Source organism: Polyergus mexicanus, unplaced genomic scaffold, assembly GCF_030449975.1.
Source record: "Polyergus mexicanus isolate NDT 795.1 unplaced genomic scaffold, iyPolMexi1.0 SCAF_2, whole genome shotgun sequence".
Classification (NCBI taxonomy): domain Eukaryota; kingdom Metazoa; phylum Arthropoda; class Insecta; order Hymenoptera; family Formicidae; genus Polyergus; species Polyergus mexicanus.
Window position 1 is genome coordinate 7,247,853 of NW_027223322.1, and position 13,259 is coordinate 7,261,111.

The window sequence follows — 13,259 nt, forward strand, 5'->3', positions numbered from 1 at the left end:
GCACTTTATCGATAAACTGAATTTATTAAAAAAAACGATGTTATTATACGTCATTATATTTTCATATTTTATAGTTTTATGTTTTCGAAACTATCGAATTTACAATGTCGGAGGCTTTAGCCGATCACGGGACGCATGATAGCGTCCGCGTCGATCACGCGTAATGTGATACATTCAGTTGTTCGGCAACCGGCAGCTGGCATGCCGGCAACGCTAGTACCGATATAACTTGCTTGTTGTCGTCGCGCTAAAAGTCGATAAAGTGCGTAGATTAATTCGTAAAAGTTCGATAAGTGATACAATTTATGAGTGAAAAAAGTTTGCTAGTTACTCGTTCTATCATACGGAAGTATTACTTATTGAGTCGTATGAGGGCAACGAATTACTACATAAAAGGTAAGAATCAGTGTGAGAGAGAGAGAGAGAGAGAGAGAGAGAGAGAGAGACAGAGTGCATGTGTGCGATCAACTGTTTGCTACACACGATAGATGTAAAAGAGAAAGACAGAGAGAGAGAGAGAGAGAGAGAGAGAAAGAGAGTGCGTGTGTGCGATCAGCTGTTTGCTACATACGATGGGTGTAAAAGAGACAGAGAGGGAGAGAGAGAGAGAGAGAGAGAGAGAGAATGTGTATGTGTGTGTATACGCGTATACGTTCTCTCTCACACATACACTCCATCGTATGTAGCAAACAGTTGATCGCAGCGAGCGCCTCACGTAATCACCAGCATCGGACGGTGAGTTGCGCCACCCCTGCCTGCCTCGCGTACGCGGCCCGTAATTCGTTAACTATTTCGGCTTATAATTTAAAAACTAAGCCTCGAAAAAAATTTTGGCAAAGGAAAAATCGTCTTAGAATAGTGTCAAGTATATGACATTGTAAGGACAGAAGGTTGTTTTGAATCACCCTGTATAATAATATTTAAATATATATAATTCATAGATTATTTTCTTCATTAAAAATGAATCTTTTTATTTTACAGTACAAATTTTACAGTGCATATATTATTATTTTATTTTCCACATCTTTTTTACTGTATGTTCAACTTTCCATTGTCGATAATAATAACATATAGAATATGTTCTTATTTGTTATCCTGTGTGCAGTTAAAACGGTCGATAATGTCATCATTCTTCAATTACCTCCGGGCCCACCGGGCCCACTTGATGGTCACAAAAATTTACCCAAGGCTGACGGTCTTTAATAGTATCTAGTCGGTGACCATAGTCAAAAAGTGGATGTATTAGCATAGACATGAACCAAAATGACCGACACTATCAAAAAGTGGATGTATATTAGCACGGACATGAACCAAATGACCGACAGTACCAAAAAGTGGATGTGGGTAAGTGTTTCCAATTCCTAAAAGTGGATGCACGGCGCTGCTCTACGGTCTAGAAAAAGCGTCCCACGAAAATCGCCGGCATTGCCTCTCTCAGACTTCTCTCTGCTGTTGCTGTGCTCTAATGGTAGAGACGCAACAGAGTAAAAAAAAGTAAAACTGAAGTAAATAATTAACTAAGTTATGCCAAAAGTAGTATCGAGGAGCATCATATGCTCCGATACGAAAGATCAGGAAGAATATAGTGAGGAGAAGCCGTTGCATATTTATTATTGTTTATGTGGTCAGATGACACTAATTCTAGGTTAGAATTATATTAATGCAATCACATATAATATTTATTAATCTGAGAAAGTACTTTGCAACAAAAAATGTCGGTTTTACAATAAAAAATAAATGTAATGTTTGAATATTATTGTGCATGTTTTGGAAAATATTCCATAAAAGAATTATTTTCAAATAGTACTTGAAATGTCTTAAATTAACGTAAATACTATTTACAATATAACGTCATATTGATAATAAAAAAAGTATGAATTACTTTCAAATATTTATAAATCATGTTGATTTTCATTTGCAGATTGCGCAATTGAAAAATTGCCACTAAGGAAAAGAGATGGAGCAAGAGTAATTGATGGCAGTAAACATGCTCATAAAATGACTTCAGAAAGAGATGAGATTGTATTTCTCAAGCGTCCACAGGGAATAGAAAAACAATATAGGCAAAAGTGTAAAAAGTACAGTTTTCTTTTTTGTGTCTATATTTATTTTGAGTGTGTGTGTATTTAGATGCAGGAACATTGAAAATATATTTTCCACGATTTACAGATTAAATATTTAATCTGTTTAATGTAATTTTTCTGTTTATAACAGATGTGGCTTATTGCTATACTATAAGCATGATCTAGGAGCAAATATAGTATTTATAGTAAAAGACTCAGTAATAAAAAATTCTGGCGATGGTCCTATGACTGACATTTATAATCAAGTGGCTATTGAGAAACCTAAAAAAATAATGGTTACAAAGCATACTAAAAATATGGGAAAGTTCAGCTCTGTTACTGTATCCACGATTGATGAGGAAGAGGATGAAATTGAAGCTGTAAGTCACAATTGAATTTGTATTATAACAACTATAACAAGATAAACATTAGAAGTTGGATGTTAAAATTTTTATATATTTTAATTTTAATTATATATTTGAATATGCAATATATATTTGTCCATTTTTATAAATATTATAATCGTATATTATTGTTTTTGATTAATATGATTAATATTCTTTATTATTTAACAATGAAACAATCTTTTGTAAATATTATAAAATACTTATAATTTCAGAGAGAAGTTGCTGACTCATATGCAAATAATGCACGCATCATAGAGAAACAGTTAGAACGAAAAGGTATGAATAAACGAAAATCTATACCATCCACTGAAACAGATTCAAAGCGGGCAAGACCTAGAGGAACATTATTGGATGTTTGATTTTCCATTGAATTTCTGAATACCATAATTTGGATTCATCAGTGATTTTGGAGAGTCCTGTAATTATGTACAATATATATAATTTACTATATATTTAATTAAAATAAATAAATTCATTTGTTATATATTGTCATGAATGAAAAGATTATATTTGTTTTTTTTTTTTATAAGTCCAAAATGCGGAAAAATTGCGATCCCAATTATAAAAATAAAATATCTAATAGTAGATATAAGCCTTAAAGAAATGGTTTAAAAGAAATTTTTGATATCAATATTATTATTTGGGCGGTATTAGAAATTTATATAAATTACTTTCTGAAGAATATATAATAGGAATCAATGAAAGGAAAAATGTCAGGAGAAATTGCATGAAAACATTTAACATTATATCGACATATTTATTAACATTACACAAAGGTAAATAATTAAAATATATATAAATGACTAGATACAAATATTGCATAAAAATGTACATTGCAAAATAAAAATTTAATAAATAAATACATTGGTTATACATACAATTTATCGATAAATGATTGCAAGTGAAGTGAATGCTACTTGCAGTCAGAATTAATTAGTTCATAAAATGGCAACCTCAATTAGTAATAATTAAACAGGTTAGGTTAGGTTCTGGTGAAATGGCATTTATTTATTATAAAATAATTTAGAATCATATGACATATTTATGCGATAAGATGGAAGAGCTATCTAAACAGATTGTAACTGGCCATGTTCCTTTATCTATAGATTATGAAACGTCACATGTGTGCAGTACTACGAAACATTAATGTATACATGTAGTTAAGAGAGAGATTCTGTTCATTTAAGTACACATCCGTTCATAATCAATGTCATCATACTTATGTACTTATATTCTAATTGTGCAATACACAGAGTAATCTAAGAAAAGTGCAATCTGATTACAAATCTTTGTTGTTGAATAAACTTCTCAAAAAAATTTCTTTTAAAATATCTTTATGAAATCTTTCATTATATACCAATAATCAGTTTATTAATCTTATTGTATCGTAATTTTATACTTAATAGTAAAGATCGTTAGAATGATCTAAAACTACTCAAAATTTTTAAACTATCAATTCTAGTATCAAACGAAAAAAAATTTGCAAGTTTTGAGAATTTAATTTCTGCATAATGAATTTTTTTCTAAGCAAAAAACGAATGCGCGGATTATATGAAGAACGAAGACTTGATATTGATATACATTTTTCTTAGGAATAACCTATATATTTAATTTTTTATCAATGAGAATATTTTCGATCTGCATTATTTTATTATTAGAAGAGCAGGGAATATTAAAAATTGTTCTATTATTTGAATGATCGTCGTAAGGTATAATTATAGCACATTTTTTATTTAACTAATAAATGCAATTCGAGTGTATTTCTTTAACGATAATCCCAAGTTTCCTTAAATTAAAATTACATTTCTCTACCTTACATATAACACGATTCCTCTATTGGAATTATCACGTTTGCAATTACCAGTGACAATTATCTCTATCAATCTGGATTTTTTTAGATACGTATGCTTAACGCATTGTCGACATATTAAATTTATTAAATATATAGTAAATGGGAGTTATAAATAATGCACATTAATACACAAATTATAATATCCATAATGATTATTAGAAATATTAAATGTAATAATAATTTCAGGTTAGATAGCACTTTCACATAAAGTAAATAAATCAGTTTTGTAACTATGCATAAACATTTAACTATATAGATGCAAAATAATTTGAAGAATTTTTGATTTCAGCAATCTTTACGATGCAATTAAAGAGAATATCAACAATAAAACTTTTTCTTACAATGACAATAAATGCGTAATGTGCAGCAAATGGAAATATATATATGTATATGTATATATCAACAATGCGTATTTTATTGATAAGATTATCCAGCTATTAATAGCATTAATTATTAATTTGCGATGATTTAATGTCCACTTTTTTAAGTATTGTAGGTTCATCCTTAAGAAACGTACCAGATCTTGAACCTACTGTGGGTTGCTTTTGTGCTTCCCCATTATGGCATCTTTTAACTTTGTCGTCGATCTTGCTACTGGCAATTTTCTTACCAGTGATTGTTGATTTGTTCATCCTATTAGTGGCATTAGACTTTGGAGAGGATTTCTTGCTGGGGCTATCAGAGCTCTGCGAGTTTTGCGTCTCCTTCCTTTCTCTCCTTATGTTGGGAGGAATATTTGTCTGTGTAATCTGTCGCGTCCTGAAAGGAGATACCGTGTTCATCGGTTTGCCGGAAACGTCCGGCGTCCTTGCAGCATCTAATAAGTTCCTGCGCAAACTTGGTGAACCGTAATATGTGCTGCTGATGGCAGCAGCTCTACTACGACTGGCAGCAGTGGAACTTTCCAGTGATCTCTGAGGTCTTTTGATGGCTGTCAATGGACTCCTCTGTTGTGTTGGTGGCGAGCTTTTTTTCGTTCTATCATTTGAATCAACAAATTCAATTACTAATACATGATTCAAAGAATCGGATACAAATGGAGTGAAGCCGCAACAATTAATAGAACATAACAAATCAATCTTTTTTTCAAACATTACAAAAAATTTAGTCTTTTAAGCAAATAATTGACGAATTAATGCGTTTATTGCAAATTGCTTTATTAAAAAGTAAAGCAGTGGTATCAACGCAGAGTACTCACCTATCGTAAGTCTGTGTTTTGCTTGTAGCTTTTACTAAGGTAGGTGATAATTTGTTGGACGCGTTGGACTTTGGAGTTGCCGTTATCTCCGTCATGAGACTGTCAGTAGACATTGATGTATCCATTTTGTTGGTCTTCTTTTTAACGACGGCCGGTTTACTTTTGGTCTCCAAAGAATCGATCGATAATCCTATTTCGTTGGTTTTTTGTTTGAAGGAAGGCGATTCGGGTCTTGTGATACCACAGCTCTTGCTAATCAAGTCTTTCTTGCTACCGCCACTTCGACCAGAAGCGTTTGCTTCTGTTAAGCTGTCTGACGAAAGAGCTTTCATATCTTTCTTGACTGGCAGCTTCATTTTAGACAACGGCTTCTTATCGATTGCGCGTTTCATCGCTGGGCTGGAAGTGCGCGATGAATCAGAAGAAGAAATCATAATCTTGCGCCGTTGTTGCACGATTTTATCGTGATGCATCGTGGGCACATTCTCTTTTGGAATATACTTGTTTCTTGGTTCTAAGTATCTAGATTTTACCTATATAATTATTTAAATATATTATTTTAATGATAAATTGTTTAAAATATATAAATTTCAAATTGATTTCTAAAAATATTGGAGTTATTAATAATTTTCAAAAATTGCATACATACCTCTATCTTATTAGGCCACGATTTCGGTCTGGCAGTTTCAGAAACAATTTGCTTATCCTCTTGCATTTTACGCTCAAGCGGATCCGTTTTTGGCTTACCTAAAGCTTTCTTCGTTTGCTTGGACGATGGTATTTGCTTCAAAGTTTTGTCATTATGTTCCGAAATTGCCATTTTTACGCGTTTCAAATCTAAGCTGCGGTTTATCATCGAGCGATTAGGCGGTACCTGAGGTTCCTTCGATACAGAGACAGAGTATGAAAAATTTTATTAAAAAAAAAATGCTGCGTATATAGAGATGATAATATCAAAGAGATTCCAATATTCAGTCATTATATTTTTTTGTATCTTTTTATAGAAATTAATACTTGCCTTCAAAAAATTTGAATGTCTGGATAGGCGCTTTGAGGTCTCATGAGGCAAGATCACGAGGCAAGCTAACTCCTGTATCCTTCTGCGAAGTTCTAAGTCCATTTTCAACCATATGGTAGTTCTCGCAGCGCGTGCTGCGTCGCGCACCAAACATTTTTCCACGCGAGCTTGAAGCTTGAATAGAAAATCGATGAATAGCGGTCCCCACTTAATCCTTCCTTGAGGATCGTCTGTCTGTGATGCAAGTAACATTTTATTTAGTTTCGAATAACTTTTACACGCTTGCTCGGGCGGCAATTGTTCGATGGCCGCTAGAAAATTATCTTCCAAACGACTAATGTTCCATGTCATCTCGTGACCAAGCGACTGGAAATTTTCATTTCCCAGAACGCCTGTAAAGTTCTCCGATAGGAATTTGATCGACGTTTCCAATAAATTCGATACCATCCGAAATACTGGCTCTGCCCATCTCACGTTTGGTAGAGTCGCTAATAGTTTGTCGCAATCCATCATAGTTTGAAGTATATTGTCGGCAGACTGCAATATAAATATATTATATATGCATCTAGAAAAAAGCTGCATTATACCTTTGTAACTCTTATTTATGAAGAATTGGGTTACAGTATCAGTCGAAAATTTGGTTATCAAGATTGCAGCTCTGAGGAAAAATATTAACAAATTCTTGTGGAACGAACTATGATGTGAATCACATTTATTTATAATTTCATCAATACAATTATGTCTTTTTAGAATGTGCATACCATGTGCACTATATGCTGATGATAACATTTTTCCATTAGTTCTCTTGGGAGAGTCGCAAATGCCTTGCATGGCCATATTCGTACAAAATGTTTTGTAATCCATCTAAGTGACTTTCGATATACTTCATCCAGACCATAAGCTGCAGCTAATGGCATACATTCTAATACTCCAACAGCACATATTTGGCAAGGCTGAAAGGTAAAAACATCCAGAAGTATAATAATTCAGAAAATATATGTGATATGAAATTTCTGGTTCGTTTCAATTCTGCACATTAAAAATTAAAAATTCGTATATTCAATAGCAATTAATTTATTTCAAATATTAAATGATATAACACAAGTTTCTGCTTGTATACCTAGCTATATTGCTTGTGTACCTAGCTGCATTTCAAAAACATCTCGCATATTGATATTATTACTGTTTTTTGCACAAAAGAGACGATATAAAAATATTCTTACCTTATGAAACAAATGACAATATTTAAGCTTAAGCGTGTATCCTATAACTTCTTTGAGACCTTCCAAACACAACATATCAGCTAACGTCGCCAATTCAACAATACTTATAGAATCTGGTATATTACTTTCTCCACTGTAAATATGGCACAATGCAAAATGAACTGCATTATAAGAATACCTACAACAAAAATATCAATAGATAATGTTAAAATCATTTATGTGAAAACGCAGTATATCTAATCATAATTATGTAAAATGAAAAGATGCATATCAATGTGAAATAGTGTATCTATTTAAACTATTATATTATAACTAAACATGCAAAGTATATGAACAATACAAAACTCTGTTATGGATATACAATTTTCTCTTGAGATATATTACATATTTTTAAGTTTTGACGCATACCCTTGCAGAGAAATAACATTGCCTGCACTTTCGATCCATCCGCCGCTCAAAATTGCGGCAAAGTATTGGCAACGAGAACTTAATATACATTTATGCGCCCTTATATGCCGGCCGGCCACGTCTATCGTAATGTCAGGATTAATCTCCTCCAAGAACATTCTCAGCAAGTCCTCACCCAGCCTATTGTATGGTTTTGCACCAGCTATGCTCGACGTTTCAGTTTCCTCCGTGCTGCCTTCTAGAACCAGATTTTCGAGAGAAAAAAATTAATATTGAAGTATTTTTAGTATTTGAATATTTTATCAATTTCAAGCATGGAACCAAGATCTTTCTAGAGTTGGAAAATTTCGTGGTTATATATAAATTTATGTGATACAAAAATAAAAAATTTAAAAAATTTTGACAATTTTCGCGGTATATTTTCACTGCTTATATCAATTTAGTAAAGTTTCAACAATAACGTACCCGCTCCGGAACGTCCCATGCTACTTTGCATGCTGCTGAGATCGGATTCGGAAATAATTCCTTCCCCTTCGCAGTCACCTACAGCCAAATCTTCCAACGGGGATTTCTGTTTAGACGGAAGCGACGTGCTCATGACAGAAGCCAGTTTCCTAGAAACCGGTCTGAATGGACCGCTGTTCCTCGTCATCGCCAGTTTGCTCTCTATCCACGATGTTTCCGGAATACTGTTGCTCATCCGATATTGTATGTCTTTATCATTTTTCATGTGCGTCGAGACATCTAATGCAGTATAATTAGCGATCGGCGTTTTATCCAAATCCGATAAACGTACAAAACTGGAGGCACTCGTCTTATCGGAATCTAAATGCAAATTCTTCAAACTATGTCCGGCCGTCTTCCCGTCCTTTTTCGATGGACAACAGTCATACATTTGTCGTTTCACATTATCGTATTCCGGCTCTTTCAATTCGCACTCAATCTTCTTGATGGTCTCGCTCAGCGACTTACAGGTCTCCGATATCTTACTATTGTTTCCTGTTGTTATTATTTGCGGCCTATCGTTGACACTTGAAACTTCGCCATTCAACAAGTCGGTCAATTCGTAGTCATGGTTATCCGGCGATGGCCCACTACTACCGCTGCTGATGTCGAATGTCTCACTTTTACGGGTTTGTTCTTCCGTGCTCTCTGTACATGTTTTTTCCCAAGCGGAGGTCTCCGAGAACTCGTCCTCATATCCTTTCGTCTCGTTGGTTTCCAAGTTTTCTGTCCGACCGGAAATTATATCTTTGTATTCGCAACATTGGTTCACGCTACTGCGCAATTGCTCCTCATTTTCAATCTCTACATGGGAGTTAGGTGGAGTGTCCTTTACATCAAACTCAAATATGTCCTCGGATGATGTATCCATATTGTTGAAGTTACTCTCACGATCATGCAGAGTCTTGGAATCTTTATGATTGCGAGACTCCGCTTTAGCCGCGTCGCTTAACGAGTGACTGGACGAGCTCGTCTTTGCCTGGGATCGTTTCGAGATGTTGCGACCGTCCATTGACACGCTATGCGCGCGCTTGTGCTCCTTTCTGAATATAAGTTCCTTTGCCACGCAACTGTTATTGTTACCATTGCCGTTCGCTGATTGCGTCTTGTCCGTGTTCCAGGAATGCCGTTTGAATGTCGGTCGCGAGGTGGACAACGTTCGTCTTCTCACCACGGGAGAATCGGACTCTATAAACATGAAGACACTGGGTTTGGTTTTCTCGCTCTTTTGTTCCAGTGATAACTGATTATCTCTCGCGGTGCTATTCCTAGAACTACTATCTTCCGTCTTGATATCCATCGATTTATTAGGTATCGTTGAGAGACTTCGTCTGTGCTTCGGAACTGTGATGTCTCCATCGCTTCCGTCATGCGTATCATTCAAATCGATAAACATTGAAAAAATATTCTTCTTCTCACTTTCCTTAGAAATATCGTTTTTAACATTCTCATCTCGCCTCTCGGATGGCTTGATTTTAATATCATTATTCTTATCAGAGATATCTACGTAAAATTCACAATAAGGTTTACCATTACCATCACGTTTTTTCTTTTCGAGCGAGTGATCGCGTTTAGCTAGTTCGATGTCATTCACATCTTTTAAATTAACGAAGAATCCTAAACTACTCTGTTTCTCATGATTGAGTGATGACTTTTGCACAGGTTTCTTGACACATTCGCAAGTAGAGAAGCTTTGTGACATGTTCCGCGAATTGTTTTGAGATCCGGATTCCTGTTTACTGCAGTCGCTCATATCGACTACCCAAGCAGTCATGGAGGAAGACATTCTGGAGAATCGCATTTTGACTTCAGACTTGTTCATGATCACCGAGCCACCTGTTACAATCGGCGTGGACTCTGTTTTGCACCATACTGTGGGACTGTCCAAAGATTTGAAGGAATAGTCCGAACTGCTAACACCACCAGAGATAATTGGAGTAGCTTCGTCACTTCGTTTAATTCTCTTTATAGGTTCTAACTGATTACTCTTTTCCAGAATAGAGTTCAGAGTAATCGGCAAACTATTGCTGTAATGAGTGGACGTGTTGTCCAAGTCCGTACCACAATTTAAGATAGATTTATCGCTGGCACTCTTAATTACGGGGTAAATTGTGCAAGATCTATTGAGGTTGGATTGTAAATAACTCTTTTGTGATGTTTTCCTTTGATCATATTCACAACTATCCAACAGATGGTATGTAACAGGGTGCTGAGTGTTAGCAGCTATCTGAACGTCGGGTGTAAAGGTAACTGACGGTTCGGTAATCGTAACAGAAACTACGGAATCGGAAGATGCGTGGCAAATGGAGTCTCCATCCACGCGATGTCCCGAGTATTGCGGAATGGCACTTTGAAAGATGAGATTACCTTGTCGACGCTCGTACTCTTGTCTCAAAGCGGACAACTTCTCATCATTAGAGTCAAGCTCGAATGTATTTCTTCTGATGAGTGATAATTGCCTGTCCTCTTTCGCAGTCACGCCTCTAATGTTTTCGTTTTCCGTCGTCTCGGTGTTACTCGACGTTTCTGTTTTTTTATTTCGATTGTTGCTCAATCTCGTGTTATTGTCAGGACAGGGGGAAGGATGCGCACTCTCTCCACTGTCCGCCTCTTTAATCTCTACCGCCAGTGATTCCTTCTCCGTCGGCTTGCTCCCGTCCGCTGTCTCCTCTGATGCAGAATCTACTCGTTTTACTTTACGCGATTCTGGAAGCGGTTGCAGATATTCCGTGAGTTTCAACTCTCGCTCAAACTCCGCCACTCGTTCGTGACCAGTTTGCAAAGTCAATGTCTTAAGCGGTGTAAACTTATACGATTGTTCTTCTACGGGATTATTCGGCTTGTCCGATAATTTGAAATCCATGTAATTTGAAGAAAACGCGAAATACGGCGAGTTATTATTGGCATACTGATTTTTTGTTATATTCGTAGATACAATGTCTATCTCGTCGTTCAGAGTAGATGCATCGATGAAGTAATAACCGCTCGTGGACGAACTATTACGGCCAATCGCGCTATCAGTAGGGCGAGAATGATCAGATTCCATTTCGACCGTCGTACTTTCTGACTCTTCCGCATCTGATTGTATTTTCCCCTCCAATTTACATTTCGCGAAGCAATTTTCTTGATCACCGCTCGCCGAAGGGACGGGCTCGATAAATTCAAACGACTCGTTTTCATCGCTGCCGCAGTCCGATTCGTAGAACGGTTCGCTCAACATCTGATTCTCATATTGGAAGATCTCTTCGGCATTCAGTTTCGCCTCTCGTGCGCTATCCGAGGTATTACCCGCAGGCGGATGCTCTGTTACCAGAGAGGAGCACGTTGTGCTATGATTATTTGATTCGAATTGCGTTGCACTCTTCCCGCAGGAATCGTCATTATTGAGTAATTCGCGATACTCGTTGCATAAAAATGTCTTACGACCGCTTCTGTCGCGTATTCGTTCGGCACGTATCCGATCCGAATCATCGTCATTGGCGGAAGTATATTCCGTGATCGCTGGTGTTACTTCCAAATCCGTGCTGGAGTTCTCGGAATAAGTCCTATTCTCGTGTGGACTTGTCGAACCTGTCTCCAGACCGGAATCAGCCATTTCTGATGCAGTAGGACTCGCATCTGCTATAACATACTCCTTCGCTTCTTGTAGATGTTGTGCGTCACAGCCTGACATCAAACATTTCTCGCATATTCTGTGCATAATACGGATCAATGAAATATGAAAGAAAAAATCATAATGCCTTTAACAACAAAAATAGCTTAACAAAAAAATACAATATTGCATTCTAAATTTTTGTGAATTTTAAATCTTGTTTTATGTTAAATCTTAATTTTTCTTTTCATAAAAACTTTGAATTTTACAAAAGAAGATTTCAATTTATAGACAATCAAGAAATCAAAAATCTAGATTGTAAAGGATAGCAAGAAACTTTATTAATAAATCTAACCTGTCATCAATATGGGATATAATACTGCTATCAGACTCATTTAAAGAGCGACATTTGTAATTTGTATTATTATTTCCCAGAATTATTTCCCCCAACAACTTCTCTTCTTGAGTAAAGTCCAAGTTACTGTATAGAAGTCTGTAATTTGTACAAAAATGTGTAAAGTTAATAATAAGTAATAGGTAATATGGTAATATGGGCTAAACAAAAATATATGATAATGCGACTATTTTAATATTATCACAACAAAACTTAATTAATAGATATCGACAGATATTGAAATAGACATAGTTTAATGTGTTTAAAATAATAATGGCTTAAAAAAAATTGTGCACAACAAATTTATGTATCTATATCTAATGTGCAACAAAATCTCTTACTATAATATTTGTTGTAGAAGTTGTTCTGTATTTCAGTAGAAAATAATATAGTATCCTATGTGATTATTTAATCATAATACTTTTCTTCTAATAACGAAATACAAATATAGTTTACAAATCATATGTATATGAAGTGTGCAGCGGCGCACGCTACCAGGCGCGCGGCTCACCGACGTGCGCCTGGCTAAAGATCGGCGCTGATTGGCCAGACTTTACTCAATAATAACTCCTTTAGTACTCTGCGTTGATACCACTGCTT

The 13,259-nt window shown here is 35.6% G+C and overlaps 2 protein-coding genes across 2 annotated transcripts; one reads left to right on the top strand and one right to left on the bottom strand.

Annotated features, from left to right (window-relative positions):
* Positions 1-1,429: 1,429 nt before the first annotated feature.
* LOC138944757 (STING ER exit protein) lies at positions 1,430-4,200 on the top strand. Its single transcript, XM_070315714.1, has 4 exons — positions 1,430-1,645; positions 1,922-2,078; positions 2,215-2,443; positions 2,683-4,200. Exons 1-4 carry the CDS (start codon positions 1,525-1,527, stop codon positions 2,827-2,829), a joined length of 654 nt encoding a protein of 217 aa, XP_070171815.1. The 5' UTR covers positions 1,430-1,524; the 3' UTR covers positions 2,830-4,200.
* LOC138944756 (serine-rich adhesin for platelets) lies at positions 3,991-12,704 on the bottom strand. Its single transcript, XM_070315713.1, has 9 exons — positions 12,621-12,704; positions 8,635-12,365; positions 8,170-8,407; positions 7,762-7,939; positions 7,300-7,491; positions 6,539-7,075; positions 6,170-6,403; positions 5,521-6,053; positions 3,991-5,300 (listed from the first exon to the last, which is right to left on the bottom strand). The coding sequence occupies exons 2-9, from the start codon at positions 12,344-12,346 to the stop codon at positions 4,769-4,771; spliced, it is 6,156 nt and encodes a 2,051-aa protein (XP_070171814.1). The 5' UTR covers positions 12,347-12,365; positions 12,621-12,704; the 3' UTR covers positions 3,991-4,768.
* Positions 12,705-13,259: the final 555 nt, after the last annotated feature.

Excerpts from the sequence above, each read along its gene's own strand:
- LOC138944756 (XM_070315713.1), bottom strand. The coding sequence starts at position 12,346 with ATGTCAGGCTGTGACGCACAACATCTACAAGAAGCGAAGGAGTATGTT. Across the intron at positions 8,408-8,634 it reads CATGGGACGTTCCGGAGCGG|AAGGCAGCACGGAGGAAACT; the intron begins GTACGTTATTGT and ends ATCTGGTTCTAG. Across the intron at positions 7,076-7,299 it reads ATCAGCATATAGTGCACATG|TCTGCCGACAATATACTTCA; the intron begins GTATGCACATTC and ends TTTATATTGCAG.
- LOC138944757 (XM_070315714.1), top strand. The coding sequence starts at position 1,525 with ATGCCAAAAGTAGTATCGAGGAGCATCATATGCTCCGATACGAAAGAT. Across the intron at positions 1,646-1,921 it reads TCAGATGACACTAATTCTAG|ATTGCGCAATTGAAAAATTG; the intron begins GTTAGAATTATA and ends TTTCATTTGCAG. Across the intron at positions 2,079-2,214 it reads TATAGGCAAAAGTGTAAAAA|ATGTGGCTTATTGCTATACT; the intron begins GTACAGTTTTCT and ends TGTTTATAACAG.